The following is a 24920-nucleotide window of genomic DNA, read 5'->3' on the forward strand; positions in this document are numbered from 1 at the left end:
AAGCACTGAAGTGTCAAAAATGGAGTCCATGCCACTTGTGCACCATATACAAAGTCTGCTAAAGGCATACGATCTCTTTGTGTGATGAAGCGATTGTAATTAAAGTTGTTAATCACACTCAAATCAAATCTATTATGGTGACACATCAATTAAATTACACCTAACCCAGACACTACAAACTATTGTATGAAAATAAGCATCACAACATTCTTTAAAATGTATCCCTTCGTATTCAGCAATGTGGACGCATTACAATCAGTTTAGCAGATATGGCTGTATGTGAGCATGTGTAAATATTCAGAGGCATGACACAAGCTGGCATGCTATTGCCCATGTACAAAGGGGAACAGTGGCCATGGCACACCAGCACTTCAGCCAATTAAAATCAAGCATTAAATCACAAATATTTGGTGATTTCACCTGTGTAAATAGAGATACAGGGCCAAAATATTTACTGCAAAGGAGTATGAGCTCAGTCTGTACTTCTGCAAGGACACACAGATTAATATCAAAGTTATTTCAAGGGATTCTTTAAATAAGAGCCAACTGCAATTTTAAGGTCATCAGATGGGGAGGAAATTGCTCAAGACGCTGATCCAATTTTTTTTTCGAGTCCAAAAACAAGAGGGCAAAAAAAGAAGGAAAAATTCTGTGAGCATCTAACTCCCTCTCAGCAAATAATAAAAATTATGTGAAAATATATGTGAGCCCCATAAATTCAGTGACTCCATGATATGGATATAGTGACTAGATAAGGGAAAGTTAGAGAGGGAATTTTTGAGAGAATTCTTAAACATCTGTCATTAAAAACATTAAATCTCAGCATAAGATAAATATTTAACACAGGATAAAGCTGAAGTCCTAAGTATCCAAAATACAGTCAAGAATTATGTTAGTGACAGATTGACAGTAATGTTCACCAGTGCACAGTGAGTGTGTGTTTATACAGTATATATGGATTACAGAACAAGTCAATGCTTGGTTTCTAGACACATCAGCCACTGTTGCTACACCACCATGAATCCTTGCAAAAGGTTTGAAACTTAGTGTCGGCCTGCCCTCTTGGGGGTGGGAGTGGAACTACATTATAATCTTGCCTCACAATAAAAGGCATATAATATCCACAAGGAAGTGCCTTAAAATTCATAAATGAAAACAGGTGTCATTCTGGACCCTAATTCATGCTTGCTCAGACACAAGCTCAAGCAGTGATTCAGAGAAAGGACGTTTACTACAAATAACACATGCATCTCTTGGCCATTTAGCCTGCAGAAGCTAACGAGGCATAAGATGGGAGAAAATTGTATGGACTGTGCTGGCATGGTAATTGAGGGCAAACAGCAGAATAACGTAGCAGGCATAATGGGGCCTGTCCAGTTATAATCACTTAACGTGATCGAGTCCATTACCTAGCCATAATATGTAAAGCCTAAACAAAGGGGAAAAATTATTTCAAGCAAGGATTAGGTTGAAACAGTACAACTAAGAGAAAAGCACTATATAATTATGATACAAAGACAATCTATACAATTTCTTAACATAAATTAATGCATGTTGATTGTTGTAGTCCTCAAGAATAGCATTAGCAATTAATTACAGTCATTATACCACAATCTTTTTTTCTTAACATCATGCATGCGTTACTCTGACTGGAGCATGTCTGTGCATTGCACTCATCCAATGAACCATATCGAATAGGGCCTGTCAGTCCACTGACTCTCTCCGACACACTTGTGTAGACGACTCATAAAAATGTCCTTTTATTTTACTGAAGCAGGTCTGAAAGGCAGAGACATGAAAGGCTGGACTGAAATGACCATCCTACAGTGACCCAGTTCATCAGATCTATGCCCCCCACAGGATATTACCACCTTATCTGGAACCATTCAGACCCTTACAAAATGAACTGGAATCTATGCAGTAAAAAGTGCAGTTTTCACATTGAACAAAACTGCAGCTCTAAAGAGCCTAACCTGCTTTATATTTCATAATCTTTTACAGCATCATTGCAGTGCACAAATATTTCAGTTCAGCAGATCTAGACTACTATGCTGTGGTATCAAGTTACTCATGGAATTTACGTTATGATTCAAGGCAAGCTGTGATTGCTTGCAATCAAATGCAGACTACACCAGCAATCGCAGCAAAACCTGCAAGAACCGCAGCTGAAAGGGGCGAGATTAGAGAGATTCAAAGGACATTAAAAGGTGTTAAGACCGTACCTTGCCCTATGAGAGAAGGGAAAAAGCTATTTAATTAACATCTGGGACAGCAAGCTGAAGGCATGTTAAACTAACACTCCTATGCTAACATCAAAAGAATCTGTCCTTGATTAAAGACAACTTAAATAAAATTCCATTCAAATTCTGGTATATGAAGATGGGTAGGATTATTTTTTTTTATCCATTTTCTATAAATCTGACATAAGGTAACTGGCAATTTGGTAAAAATCACAGATTTCTTACTTCTAATTAAATGATTAGAAGAATGAGCTTGCTTGTTAATTAAAATAATTTAATCATGTTTTAATCAGCCACTCTTTTTCACACCCACAAAGACATGGGCTAGACCGTTTCTACACCACAATAAACTTCTTAACAGTTTCCAAATCACATGGTATAAAATGTAGCTTTCCTTGTTTCTTCTGAAGTATTAAACAAGGGGTTTGTTAAAGCTTGCCAAATGTGGCTGAATTTCAAGGAAATACAATGAAGATGTAATTTTTCAGTTTTATAGTCCGTTTATGTATTGTGAATTCCTTCCTAGCAGAAAGGTGCTTAATTGGATTGTGACTCTGACTTAGTCTAGCATATGCATATTTTCAATGCTAATTATCCAAAATCACATCCCTCTGTATTTGCCTACAGCACTTTGACTGTGAGCCTAAAGAGTATTGAATAAACTAATACCTCATGTTCTGTTTGCAGGAAATTGTTCAGGAACATTAAACTTTTCAAACACCTGCTGTGAGCTGGGGGCAGAACAGTACACATGATGAAAAAAAATAAAATAAAGAGGCTAAACTGTGATATGTACAAGATGCAAGACAAGCGCTTGTTCTTGCACAGTACTCTGAAATATGAGCCCAAGCAAATCAGTTGGAAGAACATTAGTTAATAACTTCAATAACATGATAGAGCGCAACAGTCAAAAAAATCCCATTCAGTTTTTTAACGATAACTTTTAAAACTTAGACAGACCATGGTTTATGCTTCTGTTGAAGCCATTAGTCTGTTATTTAAAAAAAATCATGTTTTAATTCCTAGTGAACATTACCCATGGTCCAACAGAGAAATATCCACCAATCGGAGGACTGTGTCCAAGAAAGTTCACCAAACACGTACGGAAGCAACCGCCCACTCCCATACACACTTGTGAATGGCACAAACAAGTTGACCTCCCTTCATCCTCAAACTACTTATTTATTTGTATACATCAAAATTTTTTCGCAATAAATGTAAACCATATCGTTTCACTAATAAAAAGCAACAACCTAAAATCACTTTATATTCATTTATGTCATTCGCAAAGCTTCATGGGATTGTAGTTTGCACCCTTGTGACAGACGGTAGCTACACAGTTTTGTACCTTTGTCTTTTTGTCCGATTTCCAAATTACTAAATTTTGCTTCAAAACAAAGTTTGTAATGTTGTGATTCCCCTCGGAGATGGTTGGGTTGGTTGATGAAGTTTACGGAAGAGATGAATTGAAAAAATACTTCTAGAACCCAGGCGGCTGAAAAAGTGGGCGGCACTGTCGTGCTCTTATAAAGTTACTAACAATTATTAGAGTTGAACAGTAAATGGCACTATATGGTTACCACAAGCATTGTAACAGAATATAGACTATTTAAAAAGGGGGTTCCTAGATCAATAAGCAGACTCTGAGCCCACATAAAAGCAACCCAGTGTTTTCTCCATATAACAGAATGAAGTCACAAATTGAAGTCCTTAACAAAATGAAGGAATGGCAAAAAAGGAAAACATGATGCTCTCCTCACCTTTTCCCTCAATTTCCCTCTTAACAAGCCTGTAAAGAACCACAAGCCCTCTCCGCAGAGCAAGAAAAGCAGACAAACCATTTGCTTTATAACATAAAAAAAAAATGCATTGGTTTCGGCACTGTTTCCAAGCAGTCAACCATCAATTCCACCGGCTTATTCTGTTAAACCGCAGACACGGCCACATATGTCAGCCCTTAGCAGACATCTGAAATGCAGCCAATTTTCCATTCAGGCCTGGGGATTATTAAGCTTGAGCTTGGAAAAGAAGATCACCACATGTTTCTTGTTGAGTGTTCAAAAACCTAGTTGATACACAAGACATTAGTGGTTAACCAAGAGCTAATGAGAGAAAAAGAATGACACAATGAGCTCAGATGAAACCTTTTAAAGGTGCAGTTTAAATATCAAGCAAGGATGGCAAGCTTTGGAGTGCAACACCCCCTCTCACATAATTACCTTGCGGTTTAGGAGTTCATTTGAAATGTGCTCAGCTGTATCATTTTTATGCCTGCGTGATCTAATCAAACTCCCTCATGCCCTCACTCGCTCAAATAAGGATATTTACTTAAGACAATTTTTAAAGGATTGTTCCAAGTTTAATACAAGTTTAGCTCAATAGACAGCATTTGTGGCATATTGTTGTTTATTAAAAAAAAGACAAATGCAGCAGCAAACATCAGTTGCAGTCACAGCTCTAACATTCAAGAAATTTGACAATTCGAGAAATGAGTTCAAATCATTTTCTTTGGAAAGCAACATTAACAAAAACGCTCTCGATTGAGCTTCATTTGTCTTGAACCCAGAATATTCCTTTAAACACCATTTGAATTGGTTTCTATTGTTTATTATAGGTAAAAGATTTGAGGCTCTTGAGCCACAATGTATGGAAGACAACCCTATGATCCATCATCTTACATAAAATCTGAATAACTGATAGAGAATGCCGTGGCATGATCCTGAGACTCCTGTGGCCAGCCAATAAATCCTATAAAATGAAAGAAGCTGTCGTAATTTTTTCATAACATCTTGTTCTCATCCCAGGTGTTATATGATGGATGATGAGGTCAGGGAGGCAAGGATCAGAGAGGAGCTTGGCAGGGGACATGTTGAATCCATCTAGTCGAAATCAATCCCATAAGTCCTCAAGAGCTCTTTTATCCCATAAATGAACTTTATAGACAACAAAGTGCTGGAATATCTGTCAAAAAATTAATGAGGTGAGCAGAGGTGACCAGAGAAGGGCTCGAGCCAGAGGTGGCTAATGAGTAAAGATGGAGCTTTCCGTGCCATTTTCCTAAAGGTAACCTGTTTGTTAATGCAAAAATCCATTGGGAAAACGTGTGAAATACTGTAGGTGCAAAGGGAGAACTGAAACAGAGCAAAACATTTGCATGAATGTTTGTGGCCATATAGATCTTAAAGTGGGTGAATCATGACTTCCAAGTGAGCAACTTACCATATTAAAGCAGCCTGAACAGGGTTCACACCACATTATTACATTATTTGTATATGACCTTGAATAAAACCTTTGTGAAGTAAAATTGTCTTTGCGTTTGTAGATCTTATTTTGTTTTAAAAGCTATTTGTGAGTTAAACATTGAAGTGTAAATCAACACTTAGCACATGAGAGAGAAAAAGGGGCTCCCAATCTTGATCTGATTGTATTTAATTAACAACAAATGTGCTCACTTCAAGGAGAGTTAGAGTCTGGAAAAGGCCTGCCAAAGGCAAGGCTCACTTCAAAACACTCCTACACTGCTGGGGTTCATCATTCTTTTTTTTTTTTACTTGCACAGAGCCAGTTTAGTCTAAAAGAGGCACTTTTATTGATTGTTAGACTTAATTTTGCAAAACAAAAAGGAGAGACATGTCCATGTAGGAAAACACAAACTAACCAACTCATATGAGCACTGTAAGAATGTAATACTAATAAATAATTAAACCGTAACATTAGTTATCCCCATCAGAAAGAACCAGTAGTATCAGTTATTATCACTCGAGTCAAATGGCATTAGGTAGTGCTTTTTTAAATAAATTAATCAATACTGGCAAAGTCATGTGATTGGAAGCTCAGTGAGTGCTGTAAATTTTAGAAAATCTGATTACGAAATCAATAGGAAACAAGAATAGTCCGACATAGATTTTTTTATAAAAAAAAAATGTCGGTAACACTTTACAATAAGGTTCCATTCAGTTAGTTAATGCCTTAGGCATCATGAACAAACAATTAACAACATGTATTTTTACAGCAATTATTAATCTCTGGTAATGTTATTTAATAAAAATACAATTGTTAGTTTATGTTTGTTCATAGTACATTAACGCATGTTAACAACTACAATTTTGTATAGTATATTTTATCGTTTTAATTTTATAGTATGTTAAAATGAACATTAACCAAGATTAACAAACGCTGTAAAAGTCATGTTCATTGTTAGTTCATGTTAACTAATGTAGTAAACTAATGTTAACAAATGGAACGTTATTGTAAAGTGTTACCAAAATGTCTACAAAATATAAAGTCTGTCAGTCTACAGTCATGTTCTGATACCTGAACAGTTTTTATTGTGCCATTCTACTCCAGTCCTGCTGAGTTTTGTAATAGTAACCACAAACATGGTGTTCATTAATCAAAAGTAGTACAAAGCCAAGAAAAAATATTGATATATCAGATTCTGTAAGCATCAAAAGGGAGAATTCCTAAATGCATCACATTTTCTGACACACAACCACACATCAAACTTGGCCAGCCAAGTCACACCACTAGATGGCAATATCAGCCAGGATAATGAGGACAATGAGGGATAGGGAGTATAAATAAAAGCCTTCAGTAATGTTAAATGCTTTGCTTATTACATTTCATGAGATGTGACTTCTACAGTTACAGGCTCTTATCACTGCAAAGCAATTTAACATATACTAAACACTTCAAAGAACTAATCCATTCTTTATCACCCAAACCAATAGACACAGACTGACTCTAATACATCTCACACAGTTGAAACACTGTACACCATACAGTATATAGATATGGTTCTTAGCAAATCTATGGTAAAGCTGTAAAGATATGCTGTGAACTTTCATGAAGGTAACAAATCTGTGAGCAAGATTGCTCTTATATGCATGTAATAAGAGTCTAGTATTATTCTTCATATACTGCAGGATATTGAAACAGTATGCAAAAAAAGTGTCCAGGCACTTGTGGCCAAAAAATAATCTCTGTACCCACCAGTATATTAGAGCATGAACTTTGTGAACAGCTTCCTCTCACCATGTCATTACTGTGACCTTAACAGAGGACACACTAAGACTGGTCTGATATCAGCATTTGTTAAAATCTCACTAAAAGGTAAGAGTCCCTCATTAAAACACTGCATTTATAGCTTAGAGGATGAGACTAAAACAGAGGCCATGAGAGTAGAGTGAAGGAATGTTCTTCGCTATCTTTAGAAGACTGTAGCCAGGCTATTTCAACATGAAACGAGGAAAATGAGTGTGCAGTTTAAATCTATATAGCATACAATAATACTCAATGCCAATAGCTTTGGCCACTAAATCAAGACTTTTAGCAAATTATAAGAACATTCAGACCACTCTTTACCAAAGTTATAGCTCACATAGTTAAGCCAATAAACTGTTTATATGTGATATAATCTACATGGTCATCTATTGTTTCTCATGTTTACCCTGATCAAAATTACTAAAACATATTAGTGTTTGTAGTACAAAGGCTATAGCTAAACTCTTCTTGCAAGCACTGTCACTATGCACACCTATATAAAAGTTAAACACTATTACTTTGAACCTAATCAGGATATTTCAAACTTTTGGACCAAAGCTGTCCAGGGCAGTATCAAACTGCACTGAGCTGAACTGAAGGTTTCTGTGTGAATGATGAATTAGAGTCAGTGTTGTGACAATGTGTTGAGTTCAACACACAAAACCCTGTCTCATTCGGATGATCTGCAATAAGGCAGCCTGGACATCTTCATCCATGTGACCCTGAAAGACAACAAATGACCAGCATTCAGTCTGGATAAAGACATTTTCAGAATTCAAATCAGAAACTGCAGTTTCTATGCAGCTACAGGTATGTACATTTTGTACATTCTTTGTAGTACCTAGACCAATATACACTATACACAACAAAACACTTGTCAGGTTTTAATCAATGGCCTTGATTTCAAGGAATAGTTCACCCAAAATGAAAATTCTCTCATCATTTACTCACCCTCATGCCATCCCAGATGTTTATGGCTTTCTTTCTTCAGCAAAACACAAACAAATATTTTTAGGAGAATATCTCAGCTCTGTGGGTCCATACAATGCAAGTGAATTGTAATCAGACCTATGTAGCTCCAGAAATCACATAACAGATAGGATACATAGAAGAAGTTCATAAGACTTGCTTTATTATTGGTGGTTAAATCCATATCATCAAAAGCGACATAATGGGTGTGGGTGCGAAAGAGATAAAAATTTAAGTCAATTTTTTACTCTAAATCTCCACTTTCAGTTTTACATCTGAAAGTGAAGATTCAGAGTAAAAAAAAGCACTTAAATATTGATCTGTTTCTCACTCACATCTATTACATCACTTCTGAAGATATGGATTTAACCACTGGAGTCTTCTGGATTACTTTTATGTTGCCTTTATATGATGTTTGGAGCTACAAATGTCTGATCACCATTCACTTACTTTGAATGGACATTGAAAGAGAGAGCAGAGATATTTTTCTAAAATCTTAATTTGTGTTCAGCTGAAGAAAATCATACATATCTAGAAAGGAATGAGGCATAGTAAATGATGAGAGTATTTTCATTTTTGGGTGAACTATCCCTTTAAGTGCAAAATAGATGGCAAAAACAAAAATGGATTCAACAAACATTCAAGCTCAGTTACCTGTGCAGCACTGAGAAGATGAGTTCGATAAATTGAAACCACTTCTCTGTGTTGCCTCTCAGCGTCCTGTGTACAAGAAAATAACAAGACATAAATTTATCATGCAGTGTTTTTATAAGTGTCATGTAAAAAGTTCTGACAGTGATTAGTGGTCAGTTAGAAACTAAAAATGAACAACATTTTCCTGGAAGTGAAGGTGCAGGAGTTTTCCTTTTCAATCATCCTCTAAAATGTTTACACTTTTTATAGCGTTACAGTTCATTTATATTATTTTTTATTATTATCGTTTTTATTTATGTAGTGGCTTTTTAGTGGGGACTAACAACTAAATGTTTTTCATTTCGGTTCGTTCTGAGCAAAAACTAATAATGTTTTCCTTGTATCTGGATTAACAGTGCATGTAATATGTAGTAATTATACACAGATGTTAAAAATCAGAACAGGCAATTAAGAAATGTATGATGCAGCAATTTCTTTCAGGATCAAAGCACATGTTTTTACAGGCAACATGAAGTCTTGTATGTCCAAAAATGTACCTTTGGTTTTTTGAAAAAAATAAAATAAATAATAATAATTATTGGTACAAAATTAAGTGGAGAATGGTATTGGGATAAGTTGCTTTTTTCCATATAATCCTGTTACTGATGAGATAACCTGAACGGGAAGGAAATCTGTCCCTGAGGTCATTCTCTGTCCCAGTTCCTTATCTTCTTATTCTTATTTATAGGAGAAAAGGGGTAAGGACCCATTTTAAATTTAATTTAACACAGAATCTGTGCATGCAAAACTCTGCAAATATAAGCAGAATTGAAACCTCTGTCATTCAAAGATTTACACACCACCCACCCATTGAATATTTTATGTTTATTACATGTTTGGCTAATTGAAGTAAGCTTTCAGTTATCATTAAGATCATAGTACTCTCATATCCATTCAACATTTTGCAATGTTTAAAGCCCTTTTGCAGAGTTAAGCAGATTTCCTCTAAAAATAAGTGCAGAAAATGTGGAAATAGTCTGAAGATACTCTCTGGGCCTGGCTGTGGCCTGCCATGTTTGTAGGAAATTAGAGATATCTACTGGTATGAGCCCAGAGCTACTCACAGCCAGCTGCTGCTGGAGGCTCTTGACCTGGGCTTGGAGTGTGTCAATATGTTGAGTCTGTCTCTTGTTGGGTGCGCTGCCAGCATAAGCCAACTGGGATAAGCCATTAAGAGCCTGTTTCAGCCTTTCAACATCTGCCAAAAGCTCTGCGATCTGAAACAGAAAACACCTTGCTTTTAATCTGACAAAATATTAGACACTTATCGAAAAGGTTCTTTCACATAACATATTATCAAACAAAAATCATACCCTTTTGTCTTTGAGCACAGTCTGCTCAGAGGAAGCTTGAATCCTCTTCTGCAATTCTTCAATGGTGCAGAATGATTTGTCGTATCTCTCTTTCAGATCCCTGATCTCCTTCTCAATGGAGGCGCTCTTCACCTGCTGGGCATCAGTTTCCGCTCTCGCTCTCTTTTCACCCTCTCTGGCCTGGGCAGTTTCCCTGTACAGCTCCACATATTGCTCATCTAGCCCTGATAGCCGGTTGCCAAGTTCATGCACCTCTTCCTCCAGCCTGTGCTTTTCGACTTTGAGCTCTGTCATTTGCCCCTCCTGGCTGCGGAGGTTATCCAGAGCATGTGTGGCTCTGAGAAGCTCAGTCTGCAGAGTGGCTACGTCCTCAGCCCTCTGCGCACTGGTTTCCTCTTCCTCCTGCAGTGCTAAGCGAAGTTCATTGACCTCATGCTCCAGAGCTTCTTTAGCCTGACTGTACTGGGCATTTAGACCATCATCACAGCTGTGACTCTGGAGACGTTTCTCTAGATCATGAACACGCTGGACTTCCAGTCTGTGAGCTTCACGGAAGCTCTCACACTCCTTCTGTGCCTCCTGCAGTCTGCCACTCTCAATGCGCTGCATTGCCTCAAACTGCTCCAGATGGATATACTCATTTTCCAGTCTGTTCTGGAGGCTCTGGATCTCAGTGTTGCACAAAGCGTTTTGTTCTTCAAGCTCGGCTCGTTGGATTTTAACCTCTTTATATTGCTGCTCCAATTCCACCAACTTCAGACTCCGTTCCTCCAACTGGCCCTTGTAGTGATCCTCCAATTCTTTGTACTTTTCGCTGGAAACAATCCCTGTTTGAAGTTTCTGCTGCAGAGATGACACTTCATCTTTAAATTTCTCGTTCTCTTGCTTCTGGCATTCCCCTTTGGTCTTTTCATCATTGTACATCTCCAGCATTTTGGCAAGCTTATCGGTCAAGTCCCTTTGAGCAATGCTAAAACTCCTCTCTTTTTCCTCCATAACCACCAGTGGCACAAACTTTGACTGAAAAGCCTCTTGAATAGTATCCAACTCTTTCTTCTGTGCTTCGATTTCTTCATGGAGCTTTGAGGCATTCTCTCGAGCAGACTGGTACTTCGAGTAGGCATCTCTGGCTCTTCCCTCTGCTTCTGATAAATCATTGCTCATTTTGCTTTTGATCACCTCGTGTTCCACAAGGCTGATATAGTCATTTTCTAACTTTGCCTGCACATTCTCAAACTCCTCTTTCAACATAGCATTTCCTTCTTTAAACTTCTGCAATTCCGTGTCCCGAACTCTACAATCTTCCTCCAACTTGGCAATTTCGATCTTTGCTTTCTGCAAAGCTTCACCGAAATCTGTCTGCACTCTCTCATACTCCGTTTTTAATGATACATTTTCAGCTGCTGCCATCTCAAGTTCATTCAACTTCTTCTGGTATTTATCATGGAGGCTCTCAAGGCCACTCTTCAGCTCTGCGTTATGTCCCAAGAGTGCAGCTATCTCGCTCTCATACTGCTCACAGGGGATAGATGTGCTTCTTAGACTGGTGATGTTCTCACAGAGAAATGCCTTCTCCTCCTGTAACCTCTGCAGCTGCACCTCAGCCTGTTTACTCTTCTCAGTCTCTTCCACTAACCTGACTCTCAACTCCTCCACAGCCAGTCCCATAGACCTCTTCACTTCCTCATGGTTTTCCAAGGCCACAAACTTTGTCTTTAGATTGTTGCCTAGTTCCTGCAGTTCCTCTCGCAGCATCTCTCTCTCATCCTCACATTCATCCAACTCACAGATTAATGACTGACACTTTGCAGTAACATCAGCAAGTTTCTTCTTTAGGGAGTAACTCTGCTCCTCTAGTGTGGCACAGACTAGCTCATGCTCTTGTATGGGGACAGTTTCCCGGTCATCCATAGCACGGTGGAGCTCTGCAACTTCCTCCAGCAAACGGTCATAATCGTCTCTTAGCTCTGCTAACTGTTGCCCTTTCTCATCCACAGCATTGGTGAGAAGGTTCTTCATGTTATCAAATTTCTCCCCTGGAACCATAGAGGCCAACCTGACCTCTGCCATTTTCACTTGACCTTCCATGTTTAACATAGTCTCTTCCATGTCCTTGTGCTCTTCTTGCATTTCACTCAACTCTGCAGTAAGCTTCTCAACCTCCACAGCCAGTAGCCCCTCACTTTTCTTATACTCTTCCAAGGCTTTCTCACTCTGTTTCAGGTGGTTCCTGACCCGTCCTACCTCAGCAGAAGCTCCCTCATACTTAGCCTTGACCTCGTTTAGCTGTGCTTTGAGGTCTTCAACAGCTTGGTTATTTAGATGTTCTTTTACTGCCACCACATGAGCCTGAAGCTGTTTCACCTTTGCCTCAGAGTCTAACATTCTCTTCTGCACATCTCCCATTGCTTCCTCCAGCTCATGTACCTGCTGGTCTGACTCACGCTTGATGGTCTCACAGCTTCTGGTCAGCTCCTCGCACTCCTGGGACTTTCGTGCTAGAGCCATTTGAAGATGGCCTACCTCCTCTTGTGCAGCTTCTTGCTGTTTCCGGACAGATTCAAGCTCTTTACGTAATGTCTCGGGATCCCCATCTATAGGACGAGACAGCTCCAAAGGCCGAGTCACAGATTGAGATTGCACTGTAGGCTGCAAGATCTGAATTAAAATACAATGACACGTTTACTATTCATTGCATAAAACATTTGAACAGGATATTCTAGTCTTTTTGCATTCTGAGAATTTACTTGGCACAACTGGATCATATTGCTTTATAAGACCCTTAATGTATATGCCTTATATGATCATTTCAGTGTAAGAAGTGTTGGAATATAATTATTTCACAGCTAATACCAGGTATGCACCAATACTGGTCCCATATGGTGCTTATGTACTCGAAATTTGTTTTTTATCCCCTTTTCTCCCAACTTGGAATGCCCAATTCCCACTACTTAGTAGGTCCTCCTGGTGGCGCGGCTTCGCGCCTCAATCCGGGTGGTGGAGGACAAGTCTCAGTTGCCTCCACTTCTGAGACAGTCAATCCGCACATCTTATCACATGGCTCGTTGTGCAAGACACCGTGGAGACTCGGCATGTGGAGGCTCAAGTTACTCTTTTGAGAACGAGAACCACTAAATCGCAACCACAATTGGTTACCCCATGTGACTCTACCCTCCCAGGCAACCGGGCCAATTTGGTTGCTTTGGAGACCTGGCTGGAGCCACTGAGCAATGTACTCGTACTTGTTAAAATGTTCAGATAATGAAAGCAGATGAAGCACATGTTCAATGTTCCTGGTATAAACACTGCCACACAAAGAGGCAATTTGAACCGATAACCTAAGGCCAGTGAAACGGAGAATCTTTCCCAATATACTTTTTCTTCATAGGAATGACTAAATTGTTTCCTGTGTTTATTAAATTAAACCAACTGATATGATTCCCATCTTTGGCATGTCTTGTATTCAAAGAGCATTTAATGGTGATCAGCTATCTCATCTCTATTTTTGTAAACACGCTACCCTCAAGTATCCATCCCACTGTACTGCACTTTTTCTTAACTTTGCTCACATTACTATAAAATACAGGTTAAAGTAAATACCAAAGTGAAAGTATTGGTATTCGTGCTCTGTCCTGAAAAATGTATTTGCCCATCTATAGCTAATATTTCCATTGAAGACGACTGCAACAAGAAATTAGGGGATAGAAACTTGACTGGCATTCAAAGGAGAAAAAACTGAATAAAAAGGAATAGTTCCATCCATTTCATCCTTCAGGGCTTTCCTCCTAGAGCTTAATGCTTTTAGAGAGAACTTTATCTAGGTCACTTCCAAAGTCAGAGATCTATTCATACTTTTTGCAGGTGTATTTTTTTTTTAGTCCTCTTAAGTGCTCAGTGACCTCTCACGTAGGTGAGAGTAAAGTAGTCTCTGATGCTAATATGACAACAAAATTGCATCCACCACTTTTGCCCAAAAGTTTATCACCCGTACAATATGTCCCCTCAGAGATCATAGCTAATAAATCCTAACCCACTTTGATACTGCAGGCTATGGAGTTTCAGGAATAAAGTGCGATAGCAATTTATTTGACTGCTTCTGCCTCTCCTAAGCTTAACGCATACTTAACAAATCTGTAGAACCTATGAATTATTTTAGATTTAGCATTTTCACTTGAAGTCTGATGCAGATGTTGGATTACAGTACATATGGAAAATGGGATGTGCATCTGTGGTATGACTAATTATGAAACATTATTTTGCACAGAAATGTGCAGCTGTGTGTATGCTGCTTTGTTGCTCATATTCATTCATGTGCATATAAATTTGTGTTGCTATTTGGAACACAATTTCATACTACATGTAACTAGAAATTATTACTTGTTTTTATTACTTTAAAATCGCCATAGTCAATATATAACTAAAACATTCCCTCATCCAAGACACGTTGGATAATAGAATTTGTTGAATGACACATTAAATGATTATTTATATTATTGTGATTATTATATTTGTTTTTAGTCTCAGTGATAATTTTTTAGCAAGTAGATTTTAAACACGACTTTACCTGAGCAGAGTCCAAGCTGTATGACTGTCGAACAAGCATGTTTTCTTTTCCTGCAAGGAAAAAATAACCCAAAACGAACACACAAACACACACACAATATAATGCATGACTGCACATACTTGTATATACGGAGATATGACTAAATTCTTCTCCACACACTTTATTTCAATATAATTACAATTTTTATTATAGTACTTAATGTCAAGGGTCACAGTCTAACAATCCATATTCTAAAACAAAACTCACCTTTTATGACAGACTGGCCTGGGTAATCTCCCTGTAAAATAAAAATATGCAGATTTATTCATCATTTTAACAGAAACTTTGATCATGAGTTTTTGGATGTGAAGCTAATGAGCAGCAGCCCTTGATGAGCATGTTGCAAAGATTTCCCCTGACCACTAACCAAAAGGCTTCGTTGCTGGACTCTCACAGTCTCCATGGCACTCGCTCCTTCCTCCTTCTCTTTGGCAGAAAGTAAAAGCTTCAGCTGTTCTCTCTGGTGCACAAATTAAACAGATTCAGACAGATATTTAACAACCAGTAATGCAATAAGAGAGTAAAAAAAATAAACAAATAACCTTGCATTAATGCAATGATTGTAGTGTTTGTTTTTTGTTATTAACAATTTTTATTGATTCCATGCAGCCAATCACACAGACATACCAGAAAATGCTAAATCAAACCACATGAAATCATAACTTTTCCCCCCAAACATTAACCCCCCTCCCACCACCACCCGACACAAACAAGCACTCCAGTGGTCAAAAGCCAGCTTACAAAGACACACAAAGAGACAATAAAACAGAAATATACACATGAAAAAATAAAAATCCACTTCTGCTTCCCCTAACCCCCGAGAGCCCTCCAAAAAGACCAGATAGTGCCCCACTTCATAATGTATACATCCAGATTGCCCTGTCTTCTATATACCACCTCCTCAAATGCTGCCACCCAGCCCAACTCGATGCACCACTCAGCAAATGAGGGCGAAACAGACGACCTCCATCCCCTGAGGATTACCCGCCTGCCACGCCGGTCAGGACCCAGCTCTCCATATAACCTACATTCAGGACCACCCCATCACCCAAAACACACAGTCTGGGGCAAAACGAAAACTCGACCAAAACTCTTGGATCTTAACACATCACCAAAAAAACATGGGTTGTGTCCCCATCTTCTAATTGGCATCGTCAGCAAGTGGGTATGTCTTTAAGACCAAGTCAATACAATCTAGAGGGTGTCAAATAGAATTGATGCAAAATTTGAAATTACATAAGGCGCACCCTTGCATCTCTAGATGCAGACTTAAAGTTTTTAGAATCCTAGCCCACACTCCCTCCTCCAATTCCAAATTGAAATCTTTCTCCCATAATCTATTGAGAATTTATAGCTCCGTCCCCCATACTCTGAATTAGCAGGGAGTAATACACTCTTGCCTCATGGCCTTTTCCAAGAGCAGTAATCACCACTTCCAGGGTATCTGCTGCTTTAGGGGGTGTATGCTACTCCCAAAAATAGTACAGAGCAGGTGGCGCAGCTGTAAATACCTATAGACCTGAGAATCCTAAAATGTTGAAACATATTTTCAAAAAAATATCAGCAATCCGCTCTCATATAGATCACCGAGTGCGTTAACCTCCCTCTCAATCCACTCTGTCCAGCAGAAAGGGGACTTATTAATATGTAATTTTGGGTTCTGCCATATGCTTGAGGCAACATTTAAATAAATGTCTGACACTTTTGTCCATACCACATGCAAATGAGAGATAATGGGGTGTGACAACTTCTCTGGTTAATTTAATAGATGGCAAAATAGGGGCAAGAAAATTCAGTTTGAAACAAAACCAGGGAGGGGCTCTCTCAGGTGGAAGCAACCTATGAGCCAAATGTCTGAGACCGAACGCATAATAATAAAAACAAAATCTTGGGTAGGCCTAGCCCACACTCAAGATGGCGCCGAGTATGGCTGCTGCGTTGCGAGCTCCGTTACAACACTGCGGTTTATTGTTTGTTTTGTTTACAGTTCTTTGTTTTTTTGTCTTGGATGTTGTCTGCCTTATTGTTTACGACAGACAAACGCTTTTGGACATTAGTTCTACAATCACACATCGAAAACCGGACTTCAAATTCCTTAATGCCGACCCGCTGTTTACAAACACGCCCGGTAGACCCTTTGTCTGTGCTGCTCGGCCGCGGAAGCGCAGAAGGAAAAGAGGAAAGCGAGCGGCGTTCTCATCAGAGTAAGGCGTCGTGCAAATCGACCCCGCTACCCAGTATACTACTGGCAAATGTTCAGTCTCTGGACAACAAACTCCTGCGAGCTGAGGCGCGGATCTCTTTCCAACGAGAGGCGAGGGACTGCTGCGTTATGTGCCTTACAGAAACCTGGCTGTCTACGGAGATTCCAGACTCGGCCATCGAAATCACGGGCTTTTCCGTGCACCGAGCGGACAGAGCGAAAGACCTCTCTGGTAAAAGCAGAGGTGGTGGTGTATGTTTTATGATCAACAAATCATGGTGTGATCAGAGGAACGTACATTTCATCAAGTCTTTTTGCTCTCCTGATCTGGAATATCTCATGCTTCTGTGTCGACCATTCTGGCTGCCGAGGGAATTCACAGCGGTTATCATCACAGCTGTGTACATCCCCCGCAAGCCGACACAGACCGGGCACTCAGGGAACTGTATGGGTGTATAAGTGAGCAGGAAACCGCGCACCCTGAGGCTGCGTTCATTGTTGCCGGGGACTTTAACAAAGCCAACTTCAAAGCAATCGCCCCAAAATACCACCAACACATAAAGTTCAACACCACGAGGGACCGGGTTTTGGATCATTGTTACTCTCCCTTCCGGAAGGCTACAAATCCCTCCCCGCCCCCATTTGGCAAATCGGACCATTCTTCCGTTCTGCTTCTGCCCGCTTACAGGCAGAAACTGAAACAGGAAGCACCCACCCTCAGAACGATCCAGTGCTGGTCGGACCAATCAGACTCTGCGCTACAAGACTGTTTTGATCACGCGGACTGGGAGATGTTCGGTCCGCCTCTGATGACGACATCGAGGTTTACGCTGACAGCGTAGCGTGTTTCATCAGGAAGTGCGTAGAGGGCGTTGTTCCGACCAAAACTATACTGGATATACCCCAACCAGAAACCATGGGTTAACGGCGATGTTGCGCGGCACTCACTGCGCGGACCTCCGCTTTAATTCTCCTAACACGGAGGAGCGTAAACAAGCCAGTTATGCCCTCCGTAACACTATCAGTGCAGCTAAGCGCCAGTACAGGCACAAACTTGAAAGTCAGTTCAACACCACTGACTCCAGAAGTATGTGGCAGGGAGTAACTACAATCCACGGACTACAAGCGGAATAAAGTCTCCGCCATGAACACCGCTGCATCTCTCCCGGACGAACTTAATACATTTTATGCTTCGTTTTGAGGACAGTAACACCGCCCTCGCGGAGAGTGCACTCGCGACTGACGCTACAGAGGTTGATTCACTCTCCGTCTCTGTTGTGGATGTAACCCGATCATTCCGGCGGGTGAACATCCGTAAAGCCGCGGGTCCAGAGCGGCATTCGGGCAGCGTCATCAGAGCGTCGTGCGAATCAACTGGCTGGTGTTTTTACGGACATTTTCAATCTGTCCCTCTCCTGTCTGTAGTCCCCACATGCTTCAAAACATCAACCATTGTGCCTGTACCGAAGCAAGCTATAATCACATGCTTAAATGACTGGCGTCCTGTTGCTCTGACCCCCATCATCAGCAAATGCTTCGAGAGGTTAATCAGAGATCACATCTGCTCTGTTCTGCCCCCTCTTTGGACCCATTGCAGTTTGCCTACCGCAACAACCGCTCCACTGATGATGCCATTGCATCTACAATACACACTGCTCTCTCCCACCTGGAAAAAAGGAACACATATGTGAGAATGCTGTTTGTAGACTACAGCTCAGCATTCAACACCATAGTGCCCTCAAGCTTGATGAGAAACTCCGGGCTCTGGGCTTAAACAGCTCGCTGTGCAGCTGGATCCTGGATTTCCTGTCAGGCAGGCGTCAGGTGGTTAGAATGGGCAGCAACACCTCCTCATCACTGACCCTCAACACTGGAGCCCGCAGGCTGTGTTCTCAGCCCACTCCTGTATTCCCTGTACACACATGACTGTGTGGCAACACATAGCTCCAATGCCATCATTAAGTTTGCTGACGATCACGACGGTGGTAGGTCTGATCACTGACAATGATGAAAGAGCCTACAGAGAGGAGGTGCACACTCTGACACGCTGGTGTCAGGAGCACAACCTCTCCCTCAGCGTCAGTAAAACCAAGGAGCTTGTTGTGGACTTCAGGAAGAAAGGCGGAGAACACAGCCCCATCACCATCAATGGAGCACCGGTGGAGAGAGTCAGCAGCTTCAAGTTCCTCGGTGTCCACATTACTGAGGAACTCACATGGTCCGTCCACACTGAGGCCGTTGTGAAGAAGGCTCACCAGCGCCTCTTCTTCCTGAGGCGGCTGAGGAAGTTTGGAATGAACCACCACATCCTCACTGCGGTTCTACACCAGCACTGTAGAGAGCATCCTGACTGGCTGCATCACCGCCTGAGTGCGACAATAGCACAGCGCACAACTGCAAAGCCCTGCAAAGGGTGGTGCGAACTGCCAGGAACATCATCGGAGGTGAGCTTCCCTCCCTCCAGGACATATACACCAGGCGGTGTGTGAAAAAAGCTCGGAGGATCATCAGAGACTCCAGTCACCCAAGTCATGGGCTGTTCTCACTGCTACCATCAGGCAGGCGGTATCGCAGCATCAGGACCCGCACCAGCCGACTACATGATAGCTTTTTCCCCCAAGCAATCAGACTGTTGAACTCTTGATCTATCAGGATCAATAATTAGCACTGCACTTTATTCAGCTATAATCTCACACTGGACTGTCAACATATTCTCCTCAATACAACTACTGTATATATATATATACACATATATATTTCATATACTCCCACTTATTGTATTGTATATTCTGTTCTATATTCTGCATTGTATATAATTATTGTGTTGTGTAAGTATGTGTACATCTGATTTGTAAATTGTTTTGTGTAAGTATGTGTACATTTGATATGTAAATTGTTTTGTGTAAGTATGTTGTTTATTGTAATTGGTATATGTCTCGTCACTGTCATGACTGCTATGTTGCTCGGAACTGCACACAAGAATAACACCTACTGTTGCACTTGTGTACATGGTAGTGTGACAATAAAGTGATTTGATTTGATTTGATTTGATTTGTCAATCTGTCTATGTAACTTATTGAAATGTAATCTGGAATGTTTACTATTCCAAATGAAGGAATTTACTATACTATCAATTTACTGTACTATTACTATTGCTTCAAATAAGAGAGGGGGGAAACAAAGAAATGGTCAGAGAAATTACAGATGAAATTAGAACACAGTCAATGTCACAAGGACAGAATGTCTATTTCAGCACAATATAAAAATTACCTCCTTGTGAATGTCCTCCACTATTGACTTTTCCTAAAACAGGGAGAGAACAGAAAGATAGACACAAGCAGAGATTACATGTTACACAAGATGTTTGTAGAGCTACAGAAACACAATACAAAGTGCCATTACGTGCTGTATTTCAGCTTCACTTTAGCGCTGAAAAAAATTAAATAAAAATAAAACACAGGCTTGCAGATACTGCCAATTACTTAATTTACAAAAAAAAAAGGGGCTTGAGGGTTTGTGTGTGTGTGTGTGTGTGTGTGTGTGTGTGTGTGTGTGTGTGTGTGTGTGTGTGCGCGCGCATGCGTGCACCTGGCTGAGCTGCTGCTGAAGCATGTTAACTTTATCAAGCAGTGTTCTCTGCTCCTGGTGGAACTTCTTTAGAGTTTCCTGTTGGCTCTCATTCTGTTTCTCCAGGTCCTAGAAAACACAAGCCCATACACAGTCATTAAATGCACTTACAAACCAATTTACAGCATGGCTAAAAATACAAAATTTGCAAACAATTTTTTTTCATTGCAAGATTGATGTTTTACAGCCATAATTCATTGAAATTCTGGCACAAAATAAGACGAGACCCGAGAATAAAAGTACCACAGAAGATCATTATAGTCTGGGAGCTTAAATTGTTGACTGGAAAAGATCCTGGTTATTGTTTTGACTGGACTGACTATAGCACTCACCTGTATGATCTTTTCATGGTTGGAGGTCTCAGAGACTGCCTCCACAGACTGCAACTAACAGACAGAAAATAAAATATAAAAATTACACCTGGCAGCCAAAGGTTTGGAATAATGCACATATTTTGCTCTTATGGAAAGAAATTGGTACTTCTATTCACCAAAGTGACATTCAACTGATCACAATGTATAGTCAGGACATTAATGACGTGAAAAATGATAATAAATAATAATAATAAATTACAATTTGAAAAACATTTAAACTACTTCAAAAAATTCTCAGCAAAAACTCCTCCACGTGCACCAATGACAGCTTTGCAGATTCTTGGCATTCTAGCTGTCAGTTTGTGACATTTCACCCCACACTTCCTGTAACACTTGCCATAGATGTGTCTTTGCATGTGTCTTGTCGGGCACTTCTCACACATCTTACAGTCTAACTGATCCCACAAAAGCTCAATGCGGCTAAGATCCATAACACTCTTTTCCAATTATCTGTTGTCCAATGTCTGTGTTTCTTTGCTCAACCTTTTCTTTTTGATTTTCTGTTTCAAAAGTTTCTTTTTCTTTGCAATTCTTCCCATAAGGTCTGCACCCCTGAGTCTTCTCTTTACTGTTGTACATGAAACTGGTGTTGAGCGGGTAGAATTCAATGAAGCTGTCAGCTGAGGACATGAGAGGCATCGATTTATTAAACTAGAGTCTCTGATGTACTTATCCTCTTGTTTAGTTGTACATCTGGTCTTCCACATCTCTTTCTGTCCTTGTTAGAGACAGATGTGCTTTGTCTTTGAAGACTGTAGTGTACACCTTTGAAACCTCAGTACACCTCAGTTTTTTGGCAATATCAAGCATTGTATAGCATTAATTTCTCAAAACAATGATTGACTGACGAGTTTCTAGAGAAAGCGGTTTCTTTTTTGCCATTTTTGTCCTAATATTGTTAAGATATGCAAGTCTATTGCATACTGTGACAACTTAAAAACAAAGACAATGTTAAGCTTCATTTAACAAACCAAATAGCTTTCAGCTGTGTTTGATATAATAGCAAATTATTTTATAGGACCAAATAATCAATTTAGCATGATTACTAAAGGATAAGTTGTTGGAGTGGTGGCTGCTGGAAATGGGGCTTGTCTAGATTTGATAAAAAAATACATTTTTCAAATAGTGATGTGCTGTTTTTTTACATCAGTAATGTCCCGACTATACTTTGTGATCAGTCGAATGACACTGGTGAATTAAAGTACCAATTTTATCCAAAACATCAAAATCTGAACATTATCCCAAAACTTTTGTCTACCAGTGTATACATTTTTAGGAACATTTAACAATAAAGGTGTAAAGCAGAAATTCCCAAGAGGCAAAAAAAATCCCTTTACACCTAGTAGTAGTTAAATAGATTCATTTTATTTACAATTATTCCATATAGTCTGTCAATACTAGGTCCCAAAACTGGATACATAAGCATAAATTAATGTTTTTATTAAGATACCCTGATTAGGTATATATGTGAACTTTCCAGCCCTTTCCAGCAAAATAAATGTACCTTACAAGTCTTTCATTCAACACATGGTGGCAGTAGTGTGTAACACAGAAAGAGTCCCTAAAGCACTGCAGAAGCTCATGCAGTGCAATCAGGTATGCCCATGGTTCTCAACCTTTTTAACTGCAAAGCCCTCCACTATCAGTATTTATATTATGTTCACTGCTTCTTTTTTTTTTATCTCACCAGTCAAGTGTGCAACTGAAGACAACCTTTGATGAAAGTGCTCATAATGAAACAAATGTGAATGTGCTCTGTTACCTGTCTCCTTTTCTGTTCCAACTTGGCAGCCTCTTTTGCTGTGAATACAAATGAGTAAAGCTGAATTATTAATTCATTGTACTGAGACAAAAAAACAAAATACATGTAGGTGGAAGAATGAGGATTTAAATGCAAAAGGAGAAAAAAAGGGATCGAAAAGCTTTTACTTTAGACCAATTTCATGTATGAGAGACTTTTTTATTTTGAAGCAAGAAGCTGAAAAGACACTTCTCTATGGTCTTCCTAGGGAGTGTGTGCATCATAAAAATAACAATAATACATTTTATTTACATATTGCCATTCCACAAGCTCATGGACACTTTACACTTAATATACTGTACATTTAACAGGGCAAAGTACATTAATAGAAGCTCTATTATAAATTGTAAGGTATAGAGATCAAAGCACAAAGGCCTCTTGACACTAGAGAGATGCAACAATACGATGAGAATTGAATTATTCACACCAAGAGTGACTACTTTTCATCAGCTCCAATACATGAGTGAAACCAAACTCATCCAGGTCATTCACAAATTAAACCCACAGCTGAAATTAAACCGGTAAGTCATTGTTCTGTTGGACTGGAACAAAGTACCACAACATTAAGAACTCCATAGTAATACATAGTTCTTTTTAACAGTTGATGCATACAAAATGTGGAATATCTTATGAAACCTCTCAACTAAAATATTGAGAATCTTCACTTTCACTTGACCTTTTGCCCTCTCTCACTCATCTAAATCACTGACTGTCCAGAATATTCTATTGCTTGTATATTTTAAAATAAAAGAAACCTACAATAGAAAAAGATAACTAAGGTAATTACAATGCATAGTGGCAAAAACAAATACCATCCCAACATTTTCAGTAATGAAAAACTGGGGTTGTATAAAACCTCTGTGTTTCCATGTGGGCGACTGATCAAAACAGGATTTGACTCATTACTTCTCTAAACTTAATGAATGATTGGTAAAATGTGTCTACCTTTTGTTGCAATGTCCAGGTAACTCTTGACAAGAGATACAAGCTCCTGGTTTTTGCTGAGTCTTGCATAGTGATAACTGTCATAGCCAAAACCGTCTATGGCAGTGACATCAGCACCATTTTTCAACAAAACCTCCACAGCGTCTTTGCATGCGTACTCACAACCCAGAATCAATGCTGTCCTGAGTAAACAAAGTAATACACATTTTCATTATAAATGGCCATGGCAGCTAAGCAGTATTTTCGATCACGCATCTGTGACTTCTCTAAACTATGAAGACTTAAAGAATGTTTTTTTTTTTTTAATTAAAAATAAAACACAGAAGGGCCAGGAAATCAAGAAAAGAGCAAATAAAGACCACTTAATGAGGGATAAAAATTATATTTTTACTTATTCTGTTTGTCTCTGACTGTGATGTCACTTCCTCGGTCTAAAAGCAGTTGACAGATGTGTGGGTGACACATTTGAGTGGCAAGCACCAATGGTGTTCGACCATCCTACAACACACACAAGCCCATTAACATATTTGGAACACATCAGCTCAAAAAGACAAGTTATGAAAATTCTTAACCGATAAGGATAAAGCACATTTAAATATTCATTAATAATATATTTTTATGTAATAGATTTCTATTAACAATTAACTTTTAATAACATCAATTCAATTTGTTTATTTAAACTACAGTATATTAAACTTTAAAAATTAGACAAAATAAACAATTGAGAGAAAAAGTTAAAACCTCTCAAAATAAGGAATATATAAATGCATTAAATATTAACTCACAAAGTCACTAGTATTAACTGATGCTCCACCGTCACAGAGCAGCTTCACACTGGAGGAGCAGCCAGCCATAACTGAAGAGACAAACAATGATACTCAACATTCATCCCCAAACATTTGACTAAACCAATGATTACACTTCCCCACCCCATCCCCTCACCAAAAAACAAACAGAAATCCCACACAACTACGTTTGGACATTGAACAAGTACGAAAGCTCTAAATCTTACATGAAAGCCATTACTGAGGGAAGGAAAATAATTCCCTGAACTACATCTTATTGATTACGAATGCAGCTGCCTCAAAGAAACCCACTCAAGCATTTAA

At 39.3% G+C, this 24920-nt stretch overlaps 1 protein-coding gene across 2 annotated transcripts in view; it reads right to left on the reverse strand.

Annotated features, from left to right (window-relative positions):
• Positions 1-4772: 4772 nt before the first annotated feature.
• The window catches only part of LOC127649356 (uveal autoantigen with coiled-coil domains and ankyrin repeats protein-like), a 108053-nt gene continuing 87905 nt past the window's right edge, over positions 4773-24920 (reverse strand). For both annotated transcript variants that reach the window (XM_052134415.1, XM_052134423.1), the window contains exons 6-19: positions 24597-24667; positions 24203-24309; positions 23812-23993; positions 22828-22865; positions 21024-21077; positions 20653-20760; positions 20335-20367; positions 15229-15321; positions 15069-15099; positions 14823-14872; positions 10259-12916; positions 10010-10162; positions 8907-8972; positions 4773-8005 (exon numbers count right to left, since the gene is read on the reverse strand). In XM_052134415.1, coding sequence (XP_051990375.1) covers positions 7934-8005; positions 8907-8972; positions 10010-10162; positions 10259-12916; positions 14823-14872; positions 15069-15099; positions 15229-15321; positions 20335-20367; positions 20653-20760; positions 21024-21077; positions 22828-22865; positions 23812-23993; positions 24203-24309; positions 24597-24667 — 3716 coding nt within the window. In that variant the 3' untranslated portion in view covers positions 4773-7933. The remainder of the gene's footprint in view (positions 8006-8906; positions 8973-10009; positions 10163-10258; positions 12917-14822; positions 14873-15068; positions 15100-15228; positions 15322-20334; positions 20368-20652; positions 20761-21023; positions 21078-22827; positions 22866-23811; positions 23994-24202; positions 24310-24596; positions 24668-24920) is intronic.

This window comes from Xyrauchen texanus, chromosome 1 (assembly GCF_025860055.1).
Source record: "Xyrauchen texanus isolate HMW12.3.18 chromosome 1, RBS_HiC_50CHRs, whole genome shotgun sequence".
Classification (NCBI taxonomy): domain Eukaryota; kingdom Metazoa; phylum Chordata; class Actinopteri; order Cypriniformes; family Catostomidae; genus Xyrauchen; species Xyrauchen texanus.